Source organism: Hemiscyllium ocellatum, chromosome 16 (genome assembly GCF_020745735.1).
Source record: "Hemiscyllium ocellatum isolate sHemOce1 chromosome 16, sHemOce1.pat.X.cur, whole genome shotgun sequence".
NCBI lineage: Eukaryota > Metazoa > Chordata > Chondrichthyes > Orectolobiformes > Hemiscylliidae > Hemiscyllium > Hemiscyllium ocellatum.
This window is the reverse complement of record NC_083416.1, coordinates 43,141,348-43,157,044: the sequence shown is the minus strand read 5'-3', so window position 1 is coordinate 43,157,044 and position 15,697 is coordinate 43,141,348. Positions and strand designations below refer to the sequence as shown.

The 15,697-nt window shown below is 41.3% G+C and overlaps 1 protein-coding gene across 1 annotated transcript in view; it reads right to left on the bottom strand.

The window, feature by feature from the left end:
* The window catches only part of LOC132823070 (PH and SEC7 domain-containing protein 2-like), a 139,828-nt gene that overhangs the window by 82,429 nt on the left and 41,702 nt on the right, over positions 1-15,697 (bottom strand). Inside the window, exons 4-5 of the mRNA XM_060836611.1 lie at positions 14,926-15,006; positions 3,606-3,718 (exon numbers count right to left, since the gene is read on the bottom strand). Of these exons, the coding sequence (XP_060692594.1) occupies positions 3,606-3,718; positions 14,926-15,006 (194 nt within the window). The remainder of the gene's footprint in view (positions 1-3,605; positions 3,719-14,925; positions 15,007-15,697) is intronic.

Genomic DNA, 15,697 nt, shown 5'->3' with positions numbered 1-15,697 from the left:
CTTGCATCCTCCTCAAAGCTCACAATCCCAACCAGTTTTCTATATTCAGCAAATTTGGAAATGTTGCATTTAGTTTCCATATCCAGGTCATTTATATATCGTGTGAATAGCTGGGGAACCAAGCTCTGGTTCTTGTGCTACTCCATTGGTCGCTTTCTGTCACTCAGAAAATAATTCATTTATTCCCAATAAATATGCTAGAGAAACTCAGCAGTTCTGTTGGCATCTATCAAAAAGAAACAGCATTACAACTTAGACCATGAGACCATAAGACAGAAATTAAGCCATTCAGCCCATCAAGTCTGCTCCGCCATTCAATATGGCTGATAAGTTTCTCAACCCCATTCTCCTGCTTTTTCCCTGTGACCCTTAATCCCCTTGATACTCAAGAACCTATCTATCTCAGTTTTAAATATACTCAATAACCTGGCCTCCACAGTCTTGTGTGACAATGAATTCCATAGATTCACCACTCTCTGGCTGAAGAGGTTTCTCCTTACCTCTGTTCTGAAAGGTCTTCCCTTTACTCTAAGGCTGTGCCTTTGGGTTCTAGACTCTTCTATTAATGGAAACATCTTCCCAATATCCACTCTGTCCAGGTCATTCAGTATTCTGTATATTTCAATTAGATCCTCCCTCATCCTTCTCAGTTGAGTATATACCCAGAGTCCCCAAACTTCTTCAGAATTGGACTTGAAACATTAATTCTGTGTTTCTCTCCACAGATGCTGCCAGACTTGCTGAACTTCAGCATTTTCTATGTTTAATTCTCAAATTAACAGCATCAGCAATATTTTTAAAATTTATTCCCACTCTATTACCTGTCTGCCAATCAATTCTTGATTCATTAGGGTTAGTATTAGGCCATTATATTACCACTTATCCCTTATGCTTTAACTTTGTCTACCAGTCTCTTATGAAGGCAATTCACAGGAGGTTCACCAGCTTGATTCCAAGGCTAAAAGGGCTGTTACATGAGGAGCAGTTGAATAGCATGGGCTTGTACCCACTAAAGTCCAGGATAATGTTGCGGGGATCTGATTGAGGTATATAAAATGTTAAACGGGATGATAAGGTGAATGTTGAACAGATGTTCCCCTTGTTGGCAGTCTTTATCAAGAGGTTGTGAATATAGACTGAGAGGAAGTAGGTTCAAAACTGAGATGAGGAGAAACTACTTCTTTCAGAGGGTCGTGTGGAACTCATTGCCCTAGGGTGCAGTGGAGGAAGAATTAATCAACAGATTCAAGAAAGAAATAGCTACATTTCTGATGAAAAATGGGATACAGGGCTATGGGGAGCAGGCAGGAAAGTGGAGTTTTTAGAGTAGATTAGATTAGATTCCTTACAGTGTGGAAACAGGTCGTTCAGCCCAACAAGTCCACACCGACCCTCCGAAGACTAGCCCACTCATGAACCATTCCCCTACTAATGCACCTATCACTATGGGCAATTTAGCATGGCCAATTCACTTGACCTGCACATCTTTGGATTGCGGGAGGAAACCGGAACACCCAGAAGAAACCCACGCAGACACAGGGAGAATGTGCAAACTCCACGCAGACAGTCGCCCGAGGCTGGATTCGAACCCAGGTCCCTGGTGCAGCAAGACAGCAGTGCTAACCACTAAGAGTTAACACTAGGATAAGATCAGCCATGATCATGTTAAATGCCAGAGCAGACCGAAAGGGCTGTATTGACTATTCCGGTTCCTAATTCCTATGTTCCTGTGAAAAATCTTAACAAAAGTCTTCTGAATGTCCAAGTGCGCCACATTCTCCTTGTCTGTTCTATTAGTCACATCCTTGAAAAACTCAAGTAGATTTGCGAAGCATAATCTGCTTTTCATCAACCCATGCTGGCCTTGTCCAATCCTGTTAATGCTATCCAATGTTCTGCTATTAAATCTTTTGTAAGAGGCTCCAGCATTTACCTCACTACTACAGTTAGATCTACTGATCTGTAATTTTCTGTTTATTCCTCTCCCTCCCTTTTTAAACAGTGGGGTAATCTGTGGGAACTGCTCCAGAGTCCATATCATTTCAGAAAATATCACCAATACATACAATACTTCCAGGGTCACTTCCTTCAGTGTTCTCAGATGTGGATGATCAGGCCCTTGTGATTTGTTAGCTTTTACCCCATGAATTTCCTTACACCTATAATACTGATTTCCTTCAATTCTGCCCATCCTAGACACATGGTTCCCTAAAATTTCTGGACGGTTATTTATGCTCTTGTAAAGACTGAATCAAAGTATGTGTTCCATTCTTCTGCCATATCCTGTTTTCCATTATACTTTCCCTGGTTTCTGACTGTGAGGGACCTACATTAGTTTTTTCTACTCTTTTCTCTTCACATATTTATAGAAGTATTATGATCAGTTTCAATGTTCCTTGCAATTTTATGCTTAATCTATTTTCCCTCCCTTGATTAAATTTCTTGTCTCTTTTGCTGAATTCTAAAATTCACTCAATCCTTATTGGAATTAATACTATCCCTATTTTTTGTAAGCCATTTGTAACCCTACATATTTTTTCCTCCAATTCCATTCCACTATTTGGTCTACACTATACCCCTTTTAAGATGATAGATCCCTCTTGTATTTTACCTTAATTTTTATCAGAGTCTTAAATTATTGAGAGGTATATCCTTTTATTTTCTACTCCTGTTACGCTGTCTTTAACTACTGGATGGGTCATTTGTTTGCAGAAATGGAAATTTGGAATAGTCTTGTCTAGAATCTACACCATTACCAGCACTCTCAGGTCATTATAAATATTTAATGTTTAGATTAGTTATCTAGAATTTATTTCCTGAACAAATTGGTCCCCTGAGATCTATATTTAAAATATAGATTTAGCCTGATTTAAAACAAATTGGTCATTACAGAAGTTTCAGTGATTAATCACAGTGATTTGCCAATTATTTAGCATTTTATGTGCACGTTGAATTGAACCACTTAGCGAACTTTCCTTTTACATAGATTCTTTTATCCTAAAGTTAAATCCTCACAAGCTAATGCTGAACACCAGCATTCGTACTGTTTATAAATTCTCATCAAACAAAGAAGAGCTAAATTCTTCCTGTTACATTTATCTTCCTGCTATGGGTTCTGTTACTTCTCTCTGTGTGTTGATTATGGTATCACATTTTCTATTTCCTCCCCTAGGATTATTTACTGTTGTTCCATTGTTTAAAGAACTTGATGCCTCCTTCACTCTGCACCAAACTCCCTCTCTCACAAAATTCCTGTTTCCTTTCAGCAGATTCTTAGAGCCCTCTGCACACATTACATGACACATGCTTATCTATTCACGTACTTGTAACAATTACATATTATACAAGTACAGTAATAAATTTATATCAAGCTATACTGAATTTTAGCTGCAACATTTTGAAGTGTTCTCATTTTGTAAAAGTCATCTTCAGAGGTGTTAAAATGATTCTCAGAATTGTCAGCAAAGATATAACTTCAATCAAATAATAATCAAAATATATTGAAATATGTTTTCTCCCTTTGAAATGTATATCAATAACCAAAGTATAATTAATCATTTAAACATATTCTCACTGTTTAATTGCACTTGTGACTATTTCTATACCTTCAGAGTTGATACAATCGTGATTGCATTGACAATATCTCTTAGAAAAATGAATCAGAACTCTCTCTCGCTCCTGCGTTTCACCCATCAGTGGAAAAGCTTTCAAGAATCTCCTAGTGGAAAAAGGGAAGAGAAGAACTATTTTAAAAATCATCAAGAAATTAGAGAACTGCTCATTCAGAAAGTCTGAAAATATGTTTGCTTTTCAATCGACCATTGTAAAGATGCTTTCAACAGGAACATATTATTTGCATATAAATGTATTCGAAGTATTGTTGAAATTTGCCTACATTTTGGTATTATAACGTAAATTGTGCAGTCATCCAAAGAAACAAATTGGTCAGTGCACAACCATATCAAAACACAATTTCACCTAAAATTAGATATGTGAAATTGATGCCGTATAACTATTTTACATTTTCAATTTTAAGAAGTAAATACAAATAAAATTAACACAGATAAGTGATGAGACTATTTGCATACAGGATGTGCCTTTGATTGGGAGATTGTTCTTAAGGGAAACCAGGAAGGAAACCTACTTATATCCCTTCATTTGAACTGTGACTCTCCACTTGGGAATTGTTCTTATCATCTACTCAAAAGAAGTAGGCTTATTTTATTAATTTTAAACAAGAAGCTAAAAGTATCAAACTTTAAGTATGATTATTTAAAGACAAGATGATATTTGAAAAGTTTTATACAGGTTGTTAATGCTTACTCTAATGATTAAAGAGACTATTATATATTCTGCATTAACCTGTCTGGCATGTTTGTTTTAGTGCTGTTGAGGCTGCATTCAATCACAATGAACATAAATTATTCCATTACACACTTGATTTTGCCTCATTGATTATGAAGTGTATGGATATTGAGAAAGTGAGTAATTCACCTTGGGATATCCAGCCTCTGCCTTGCTCTTTGAGCTGAGATGGATGTGATTGGATCCTTTTCAGTTTCTTGTCAATCATGACCCTTGGAATGTATACAATGGGGCATTCAGCAATAGTATTATCTTTGAAGTCACAGAGAGATAATTGGAATTTTTCATGCTTTATATGGAAACAGATGGTTTCACTGTAAAGGTACTGTGAATGAGCTGATCATTGTGCAGTTATTTTACACCATTTTCAAATTTATGGTCTAGCAACAGTCATTGATGGAATATCTGAAGGGACGTGGACCTAGGACAGTGCTCTGAGGCATTCCTTTAGCAATAAACTGGGCCTAAAATGATGTAACCCCAACAAGCACTATCATTATCAACTTTCTTTGTGCCAGCCATCATTCTTTCTAATGAAAAGTTTCCTACTGGTACCCACTAACATCAACCTCTGTGGGATTCTTCATGGTACACTTGGCCAAATGCTGCCTTGATGGAAAGAATAGTCACTTTAGGCAAGAGAAGTACTGTTCAGCTGTAAATACGGTGCCCTATGCTGTATTATCCTTCCTTCTTTTCTCCTGTTGTTCCTCTCATCAACGATCCCTTGTATTAAGAACGAGCCATTGGCTGGATGGAAGTTAAATGTTAATCTTGGTGGGTTTTCAGATTGATTAAAAGCTCTGTCTCAGCCGTGCATGCACTGGCACTGAAATGTCAAAAAAAACACGTACCATCTCTCATAGTCCTATCCTTTCTGCCACATGTCACATACCACCTCATGTCCTGGACTGACCTCCAATAATTCCTATCTTTAAATTCAGTCTATTGGATGAGGGTGTCATTGACTGGCCAGTATTTATTGCCTGTCCCCAGTTGCCCTTGAGAAGGTGGTGGTGAGCTGCCTTCTTGAACTGCTGCAGTCCATCTGCTGTGGTTGACCTATATTAACATTCAGGAGAGAATTCCGGGATTTTGATCCAGCAACAGAGAAGGAACAGCAGTATATTTCCAAGTCAGGGTGGTGAGTGGCTTGGAGAGGAACTTGAAGATGGTGATGTTCCCAAGTTCCTGCTGCCTTTGTCCTTCTCGTGGCTGTGGGTTTGGAAGGTGCTGTTTGAGGATCTTTGGTGAATTTCAGCAGTGCATCTTGTAAATAATGCATACTGCTGCTACTGAGCATCGGTGGTAGAGGGATTGGATGTGGTGCCAAACAAGTGAACTGCTTTGTCTTGAATGGTATCAAGCGTCATGAATGTTTTGGAGCTGCACCCATCTCAACCAATGGGGAATGTTCTATCAAAATCCTGATTTGTGCCAGGTAGATGATGGACACCTCTTAGGGAGTCAGGAGGTGAGTTACTCACTGGAATATTCCTAGCCTGTGAACTGCTGTTATTGGCACTGTGTTTATGTGGTGAGTCCAGTTGAGTTTCTGGTCAATGGTAGTCCCCAGGATGTTGATAGTGGGGATTTGGTGATGGTAACAACAACAAATGCCAAGGAACAGTGGTTAGACTATCTCTTATTGGTGATAGTCACTGCTGAAAATGTGTTGCTGGAAAAGCGCAGCAGGTTAGGCAGCATCCAAGGAACAGGAAATTCGACGTTTCAGGCATAAGCCCTTCATCAGGAATGAGCAAAGTGTGTCCAGCAGGCTAAGATAAAAGGTAGGGAGGAGGGACTTGGGGGAGGGGCGATGGAGGTGGGATAGGTGGAAGGAGGTCAAGGTGAGGGTGATAGGCCGGAGTGGGGTGGGGGCAGAGAGGTCAGGAAGAAGATTGCAGGTTAGGAGGGCGGTGCTGAGTTCGAGGGATTTGACTGAGACAAGGTGGGGGGAGGGGAAATGAGGAAACTAGAGAAATCTGAGTTCATCACTTGTGGTTGGAGGGTTCCCAGGCGGAAGATGAGGCACTCTTCCTCCAACCGTCGTGTTGTTATGGTCTGGCAATGGAGGAGTCCAAGGACCTGCATGTCCCTGGTGGAGTGGGAGGGAGAGTTAAAGTGTTGAGCCACGGGGTGGTTGGGTTGGTTGATCCGGGTGTCCCAGAGGTGTTCTCTGAAACGTTCCGCAAGTAGGCGGCCTGTCTCCCCCATATAGAGGAGGCCACATCGGGTGCAGCGGATGCAATAGATGATGTGTGTGGAGGTGCAGGTGAATTTGTGGTGGATATGGAAGGATCCCTTGGGCCTTGGAGAGAAGTCAGGGAGGAGGTGTGGGCGCAGGTTTTGCATTTCTTGCGGTTGCAGGGGAAGGTGCCGGGAGTGGAGGTTGGGTTGGTGGGGGGTGTGGACCTGACGAGGGAGTCACGGAGGGAATGGTCTTTTCGGAACACTGATAGGGGAGGGGAGGGATATATATCCGTGGTGGTGGGGTCCGTTTGGAGGTGGCGGAAATGACGGTGGATGATACGCTGTATCTGGAGGTTGGTGGGGTGGTAAGTGAGAACCAGTGGGGTTCTGTCCTGGTGGCGGTTGGAGGGGCAGGGCTCAACAGCAGAGGAGCGGGAAGTGGAGGAGATGCGGTGGAGGGCATCGTCGATCACGTCTGGGGGGAATCTGCGGTCCTTGAAGAAGGAGGCCATCTGGGCTGTACGGTATTGGAACTGGTCCTCCTGGGAGCAGATGCAGCGGAGACGAAGGAATTGGGAATATGGGATGGTGTTTTTACTGGGGGCAGGGTGGGAGGAGGTGTAGTCTAGGTAGCTGTGGGAGTCAGTCGGTTTATAGTAAATGTCTGTGTTGATTTGGTCGCCCAAGATAGAAATGGAAAGGTCTAGGAAGGGGACGGAGGAGTCTGAGACGGTCCAGGTGAATTTGAGGTCGGGTGGAAGGTGTTGGTAAAGTTGATGAACTGTTCAACCTCCTCGCGGGAGCACGAGGCAGCGCCGATACAGTCATCGATGTAGCGGAGGAAAAGGTGTGGATTGGTGCCAGTGTAGTTGCAGAAGATGGACTGTTCCACATATCCTACGAGGAGGCAGGCATAGCTGGGGCCCATGCGGGTGCCCATGGCAACTCCTTTGGTTTGGAGGAAGTGGGAGGATTGGAAAGAGAATTTGTTCAGGGTGAGGGCCAGTTCAGTCAGTCGAAGGAGGGACCCCCACCTCCCACTACCAAACCATCATCTCCCAGACCATCCATAACCTCATCACCTCAGGGGATCTCCCATCCACCACCTCCAACCTCATAGTCCCGCCGCATCTGCTCCCAGGAGGACCAGTTCCAATACCGTACAGCCCAGATGGCCTCCTTCTTCAAGGACCACAGATTCCCCCCAGACGTGATCGACGATGCCCTCTACCACATCTCCTCCACTTCCCGCTCCTCTGCCCTTGAGCCCCACCCCTCCAACCGCCACCAGGACAGAACCCCACTGGTTCTCACTTACCACCCCACCAACCTCCAGATACAACGTATCATCCGCCGTCATTTCCGCCACCTCCAAATGGACCCCACTACCAGGGATATATTTCCCTCCCCTCCCCTATCAGCGTTCTGAAAAGACCACTCCCTTCGTGATCCCTTGTCAGGTCCACACCTCCCACCAACCCAACCTCCACTTCCGGCACCTTCTCCTGCAACCGCAAAAAATGCAAAACTTGCGCCCACACCTCCTCCCTTACTTCTCTCCAAGGCCCAAGGGATCCTTCCATATCCGCCACAAATTCACCTGCACCTCCACATACATCATCTATTGCATCCGCTGCACCCGATGTGGCCTCCTCTATATTGGGGAGACAGGCCGCCTACTTGCGGAACGTTTCAGAAAATACCTCTGGGACACCCGGACCAACCAACCCAACCATCCCGTGGCTCAACACTTTAACTCTCCCTCCCACTCCACCAAGGACATGCAGGTCTTTGGACTCCTCCATCGCCAGACCATAACAACACGACGGTTGGAGGAAAAGCGCCTCATCTTCTGCCTGGGAACCCTCCAACCACAAGTGATTAACTCAGATTTCTCTAGTTTCCTCATTTCCCCTCCCCCCACCTTGTCTCAGTCAAATCCCTCAAACTCAGCACCGCCTTCCTAACCTGCAATCTTCTTCCTGACCTCTCCGCCCCCACCCCACTCCGGCCTATCACCCTCACCTTGACCTCCTTCCACCTATCACATCTCTATCACCCCTCCCCCAAGTCCCTCCTCCCTACCTTTTATCTTAGCCTGCTGGACACACTTTCCTCATTCCTGATGAAGGGCTTATGCCCAAAAAGTCGAATTTCCTGTTCCTTGGATGCTGCCTGACCTGCTGCACTTTTCCAGCAACACATTTTCAGCTCTGATCTCCAGCATCTGCAGACCTCACTTTCTCCTCCTTGGTGATAGCCACTGCCTGGTATTTATGTGGTATGAATATCACTTGTCACTTGTCAGCCCAAGACTAGATACTGTCCAGATCTTGTTACATTTGAACACAGATTGCTTCAATATCTGAAGATTTGCAAATGGTGCTGAATATTATGCAATCATCAGCAAACATCTCCACTTCTGACTTGATTAAGGAAGGAAGGCGTTGATGAAGGAGTTGGAGATGGTTGGGTCTAGGACACTAGGAGCTCTTGCAGAGATGTCCTGGAACTGAGATGACTGCCCTCCAACAACCACAACCATCTTCCTATATGCCAGGTATGACTCCAGCCACAGCTTGCCCTTGATACCCATTGGTTCTAGTTTTTCCAGGGCTCCTTGATGCCACACATGGTTGAGTACAGCCTTGATGACAAGGGCTGTCATTCTCACCTCACTTCTGGAATTCAGGTCTTTTGTCCCTATTTGAACCTGCTGTCATGAAGTCATGAGCTGAGTGGTCATGGAGGAACCCAAACAGGGCACCACTGAGCAGGTTATTGCTAAGCAAGAGCTGCTTGAAAGCACTATTTTTGATACCTTCCGTCACTTTACTGATGATCGAGAGTAGACAAATGGGATGGCGTTTGGCTGGGTTGTCCTGCTTTTATGTACAGGCCATACCTGAGCAATTTTCCACATTGTCAGTAGATGTTTGTGTTATAATTGTACTGGAAGAGCTTGGCAAGGGGAGAGGCAAGTTCTGGAGCACACATCTTCAGTACTGTTGCCAGAAGTTTGTCTGGACCCATAGCCTCTGATGTACTTCGTGTCACCCACCATGTCTTGATATCATGTAGAAGGAATCAAATTGGCTGAAGACTGATATCTATAATGCTGGAACCCACTGGAGGAGGCTAAGATAGATCATCCACTTGGCACTTCTGGCTGAAGATAACTGCATTGCTTCAGCCATATCTTTTGCACTGTTGAGTTAAAGTCTTCCATTATAGAGGGTGGGCATATGTGTGGACCCTCCTCTTCCATTGCAATGTTTAACTGTCCACTATCATTCACAATTGGATGTCGCGTGACTGCAGATCTTAGATCTGAGCCTCAGTTGTGGGCTTACCAAGCTTTGTCTAGCACTGTTTGGCATACACGTAGACCTATTTGTAGCTTTACGAGGTTGACACCTTATTTTCACGTGTGCCTGCTGCTGTTCCCAATATGCCCTCCTGCACTCTCATGTTAACCTCCATGTTAGTCTATGCTTGGTGCTCACAATCCACAACTTCATGCCACACACCCCCTGTTCTCCTTATTCCCTCAATGGCAACTTTTACTCCTGCAATCATTTACAATACCCTAATACAATTGTGAACACAGGACAATAGTTGGTTATTTGACAATTTGAGTCTGCCATACCATTCAATAATATGGATGAGCAGAGTTTAACCTTGATTGTACATTCCTGCATATTCCTAATAATCTTTCATACCTTGGTCGTCAAGAATCTATGTACCTCTACATTGCAAAGATTTAAATGGAATTCTAAAGACACACAATGTCTGGGGGAAAAAATGTGTCCTCATCTCTGTCTTAAATGAGTGACCCTTAATTTTTCACTATGACTCCTAGTTATAGATTTTCATAAAAGAGGAAATAGCCTTTTGACATTCACATAGTCAAGTTCCCTTGGATTCTGCTAAATTCCAGATGATACAGGCCTAGCCTGTCTAGCCTTTCTTTACAAGACAAGCATAAAGCAAAATTACATTATGCCATTGTACCCAATACCCAGAGCCCTCCATAGCCTTCAATCCAATTCATTCCCATGTACTCACACCATTGTACCTTCATGGCATCTATGACAAATTAGTATCAGCTCATTCCAACACTTGTTCTCTCCCACCCAACACACACCAACTTTGCCTAGTATCCAGACAGGTCTCAGAAGGTGATCAGATGGAATAAAAATCAAAATAAGTATTGTAGATTTCATTATAGAGTCATAGAGTCATATCCATGTACAGCACAGAAAGAGACTTTTTGGTCCAACTTATCCCTGCCAACCAGATATCCCAACCCAATCTAGTCCCACCTGCCATCATCCGGCCCATATCCCTCCAAACACTTCCTATTCATATACTCACCCAGATGCCTTTTAAATGTTACAATTGTACCAGCCTCCACCACTTCCTCTGGCAGCTCATTCCATACATGTACCACTCTCTGTGTGAAAAGGTTGCCCCTTCGGTCTCTTTTATATGACAACCCTCTGTCTTCTACCTTTGAACCAGTTCTGTATCCAAATGGCTTGTTCTTCCTGTATTCCATGAGATTGAGCCTTGCTAACCAGTTTCCCATCGGGAATCTTGTCAAATGCCTTACTGAAGTCCATATAGATCATGTCTACTGCTCTGCTCTCATCAATTCTCTTTGCTACTTCTTCAAAAACCTCAATCAAGTTTGTGAGACATGATTTCCCATGTAAAAAGCTATGTTGACCATCCTTAATCAGTCCTTGCCTTTCCAAATCCATGTGTATCCTGCACCCCAGGAATCCCTCCAACAATTTGCCTGTTGAACAATCATTCAAAAGTCTGCATTTACAAACCTTTAAGTACAAAATACTTTGCAAGAATAAACATTTCATTCAGGTGTATGATCCTTTATACCAGCAAACATTGGAATTCATTAATGGTACCACTTGGAACTACCAATCAACCTATTAAATAATAGGTTCCTCACTGAGACAATCAATGGTTGTGCAATCAATAGCAATTCAGTAATGGAAACCCTTAGTTTTATATCAATAGACATAGTGAAATAGAAAAAAAAATTCCATGCATTTCTTTCAAATAATTAAAGGCAGGACTTTTAAAAGCCTTAACATTTGGCAGATTTCCTTGGCATTACTTTTGATAGGATCTTTTGATGGGTTATCTTAAAAGTTGTCTTTGAAACTTTGGACAGTTGATTTGAAATGTCTAGAAAGCTTAACAGTTAATGATTTTGTGGGCATGTTATGTTCATTCATGCCTACCTTTAAACATTACAAAGAACACCTTACATCTCCCAAACTTGATGTGGGACTATATTCAATAGAATGCCTTATTTCTCCCCATTAGGCACTTTGGCTTTCCAAAGAAACACACAAAGTTCAGACATGCTCTTAAAGGTCCACACTATACACTTAATCATGAACTACTAAATTATATAGGCGTGGATGGAGTGATGTTTAAAATAGCGAGAGTTCCCCAAGAACTGCGCACATGTAAATCCTGATCCAAACTAGTTCCTGACCCCAGGAAACTGAGATGTGCCTTATTCTGGGACAGTTGTTATAATGTCTGTGTTCATTCAAGGTTTTTGGCTCAAATGATAAGCTTTCCATCATCACCAAAAGTCAGGCCAGAAATACTGAAAGGAATCAGATTCAAGAAGCAGTGATTGGCAAAACAGAATAGTAGGGACAATGATGAGATACTTGAATGGTGAGATATTTTAAATAAATGGTAGAAACTATGGTGAGACATTGAAATGGTAATGTAAAAATCATCGTGTTCAAATTCCAAACAAAGCCTAGGGCTGGACTTTAAATCCATTGTCAAGAGCTGGATAATTAGATCATTTATGGGTCCTGACCCTGTAATACATTAATGTCATGACGTGATTTTTAAAGGTAAAAATGCTTAATTGGGTGTGAGGCTTGTGTAGAACCCATTTATTGAAGTGGGCTTTGAATCAGGACTAGCTCTGAAGGTAATTTTCAAGGGCAGCTTACAACCATGACTAACCTTGCTGTTGCTTGGAGGAATCGGGCAAATAGGAAAGCAGGGGGCCAGAGGTCTCAATGTCCGAGCAAATGGTCGAAAACCATTCACTACTTAATCCATTCTTCTCAATCAATGGCAACTTTTGTGCCACTACATGAGTCCCGAGGTTTGTGCCTTTCCTGAACAATACTTTAAATCATCAACCCCATAAAGTAATAGTTCTCAACATTGCTCCCAACAGCTGTGAACTAACATGTTCCGGCCTGTTTGTGCCTCTCATTCTTACCGTTGAAAATGTGATCCTACCTCTCTTCTGCCTGTTAAATAGTTTTTCAGTTAGCTTAACAGCAAGATAATTGGTGTTGTATGGTTTGCTGACAGTTATTCTAACCCCCCCCCCCTTTTACAAATATTAGCAAGTCTAGAGGTTTCAAAAACCTGACAAGCTACTTTTAAGTACACCCAGAGCACCCCCACTCTGACATGTCACTGAAAATCTAGTTCTGCATGTTTTAGTAATGAACTGAGGTCTCGAAATAAGAACTTTTAAAGAAGGCATTAAAAATAACTAAAAGATAGCTCAATTGATAGATTTAAATATTCAGCAATATATACCTTTCTAAAAAATTTTAAGACCATAGAAATTCCAGTTACAGCAAAAACAAAATATTTTTGTTGACTCAACTGGCTCATGAACAACCATGACGTAAAATGGCTTACGGTGGTAATTCTGACAACAAATATTTACATCAACAATTTTAATGCTAAATGTTGGCACAAAAAATATCAAAAGATTTGCTGGTTTGTGCACATAAAAATGAAAAAGCTGTTGGCAGTATGGCAGTTCTAAAAAATGGTATTTAAAAACAAATGCAATAGGAGTGAAGAGAAACAAAGGTTAAGACAAAAAAGGAAATAACAGAATTATGATGAATATAAACAACGCACAAGGAAATTTACATCAACACTCTAGACTGACAAATGTTCCTCCATATTGAAATGCCTACAATTTTAATTAAAAATGGCCAAACCTAATGATTTGATTTGATTTGATTTATTATTGTCATTTGCACCTGGGTGCAGTGAAAAGTTTTATCTTGTGTGCAGTACATGCAGATCGTACCATACAAAGTGCATTTGGGTGCTAGAACAGAGCGAAGAATACAATGTTACAGCTGCCAAGAAGGTGCACAACGTGCAAGATTAACATTAAATTTAAAATTTGAGAGGTCCATTCAGCAGCGGGGAAGAAGCTGTTCTTGGATCTATTTGTACATGTACAGTATACAAACTTTTGTATCTTCTGCCCGACAGGAGAGGGTGTAAGAGAGTATAACTGGGGTGGGAGGGATCTTTCATTGCAGTGGTTGCTTTCCCAAGGCAGCGTGGAGTATAGATGGAGTCAATGGATGGAAGGCTGGTTTGCATGATGGACTGTGTTTTGTTCTCTGTAGTTTATTGTAGTCTTGGGAAGAACAGTTGCCATACCAAGCTGTGATGCATCCAGATAGGATGCTTTCCATAGTGCATCGATAAAAATTGGTAAGAGTCCTTGTGGACAATGAAAACATTATCAAATAAGCATTTTAAAACTGCTTAATACAGTGCAAATAAAATTTGAAATGGGGTGTAGAATTTCCATTTTACAATTCTGGCATAAACTGTGCATAGAATTGCACACGCTTTGAAAAGTGCATTCTGTGTCCTGCAACCTCCCTGAATGTCTATGCAAGCTTATATTGTTAAATGAAGAAGTTGCCAAGGAAGAGTGCATATCAAGCATTATTTTAACATGTAATGCTTTCAACAGTACATTGGTAGCATTTCATTCATATAGCTGAATTTACAGAAAACAGCTTGAGAAATTCATATTCCGTGTGCAAATACTTTTTCTACCTAACTCTAACTTTTTTTTGTATGGTTACTGTCCAGTATCATTACCGTTTGCTGCCCAGTAGAGAGTATTTATCTCTTCAAAGCTTTGCATAATTTTGAAGACACATCAGGATCATGGGCACTCAAACAATAATGGAAAAAATTAAATCGTAATTAAAAGCAAAATAAAAGATCCATTTTCCCACCTATGTTAAGAAGCATTTCTCCATCAACATACCAAAATTATCGTCATTATACACTATACCTATAAATAATAAAGTAATCATTTGAAAACATTAAAGGCTTCACAATATATTTAGAAATAGTGCAACTTAAGTGCAACCGAAATCTTATTTTTAACAGCATTAAGGGCTATTTCAATTATCCTATATTAAATTAATCAGTATTTTATTAACAAAACATATTTATCCTATTTCTATTGTTTTTAAATACATATAGCCCTTTTTGGATCTTACAACTGTTACTCACCTCAATGCTTTATCCAAAGTCAAATCTGTGAAGTCAAAGAAACTAAGATATTCTTCAGCCACCAGCTTGCTGAAATCATTGCTACAAAAGAAAAATAAAACAAATTCCAAAATTAAGGAAGATCTTACGTTGCAGTCGTAGTGTTCATATTTCTGATCCAAACCTTCCACTTTCAAGTCCCACTAGGACTTGTGGTTTTGAAAGGAGAGTTTGTAATGTGGCCCAATGGGCTAATAATCCACCTGAAATTGCTTCCACCAGTTCCCCAGTGCTTCCCAAAGGAAGAAAAATATGTGCGTGAAGTTATACTGAAAAATAAATGAAGATACAAAGTTTTGTCCAAACCCCATCTGGAGTACTGTATTCAGTTTTGGATGCCTCATTTCAGGAATGACATTTTGTAATTGAGAGTATGGTGCAAGTTTATCAGATGGTACAAGATTGAAAGACGTGTGTCTTTCACAACATTAGCGAATTTCAAAGCGCTTCATAGCCAATTGTGTAACTGTTATGTGTAGTCACTGTCACAATGAAAGGAATTTATAAAAGCAAGATCCCATAAATAGTAAATTTGAGAATGACCAGTTCACCTGCCTTTATTATGTTGATGGAGGGGTAAACATTGGTTAGGATGTTCGGGTGAACACCCCTGCTCTTCAAAACAATTCTGCTAGTTATTCTACATCCAATTGAGAGGACAGATAAGGCGTTGGTTTACTGTTTAATCCAAAAGAAAACTGCAACAGCAACAGCGCAGCATCCTTTAGCAATG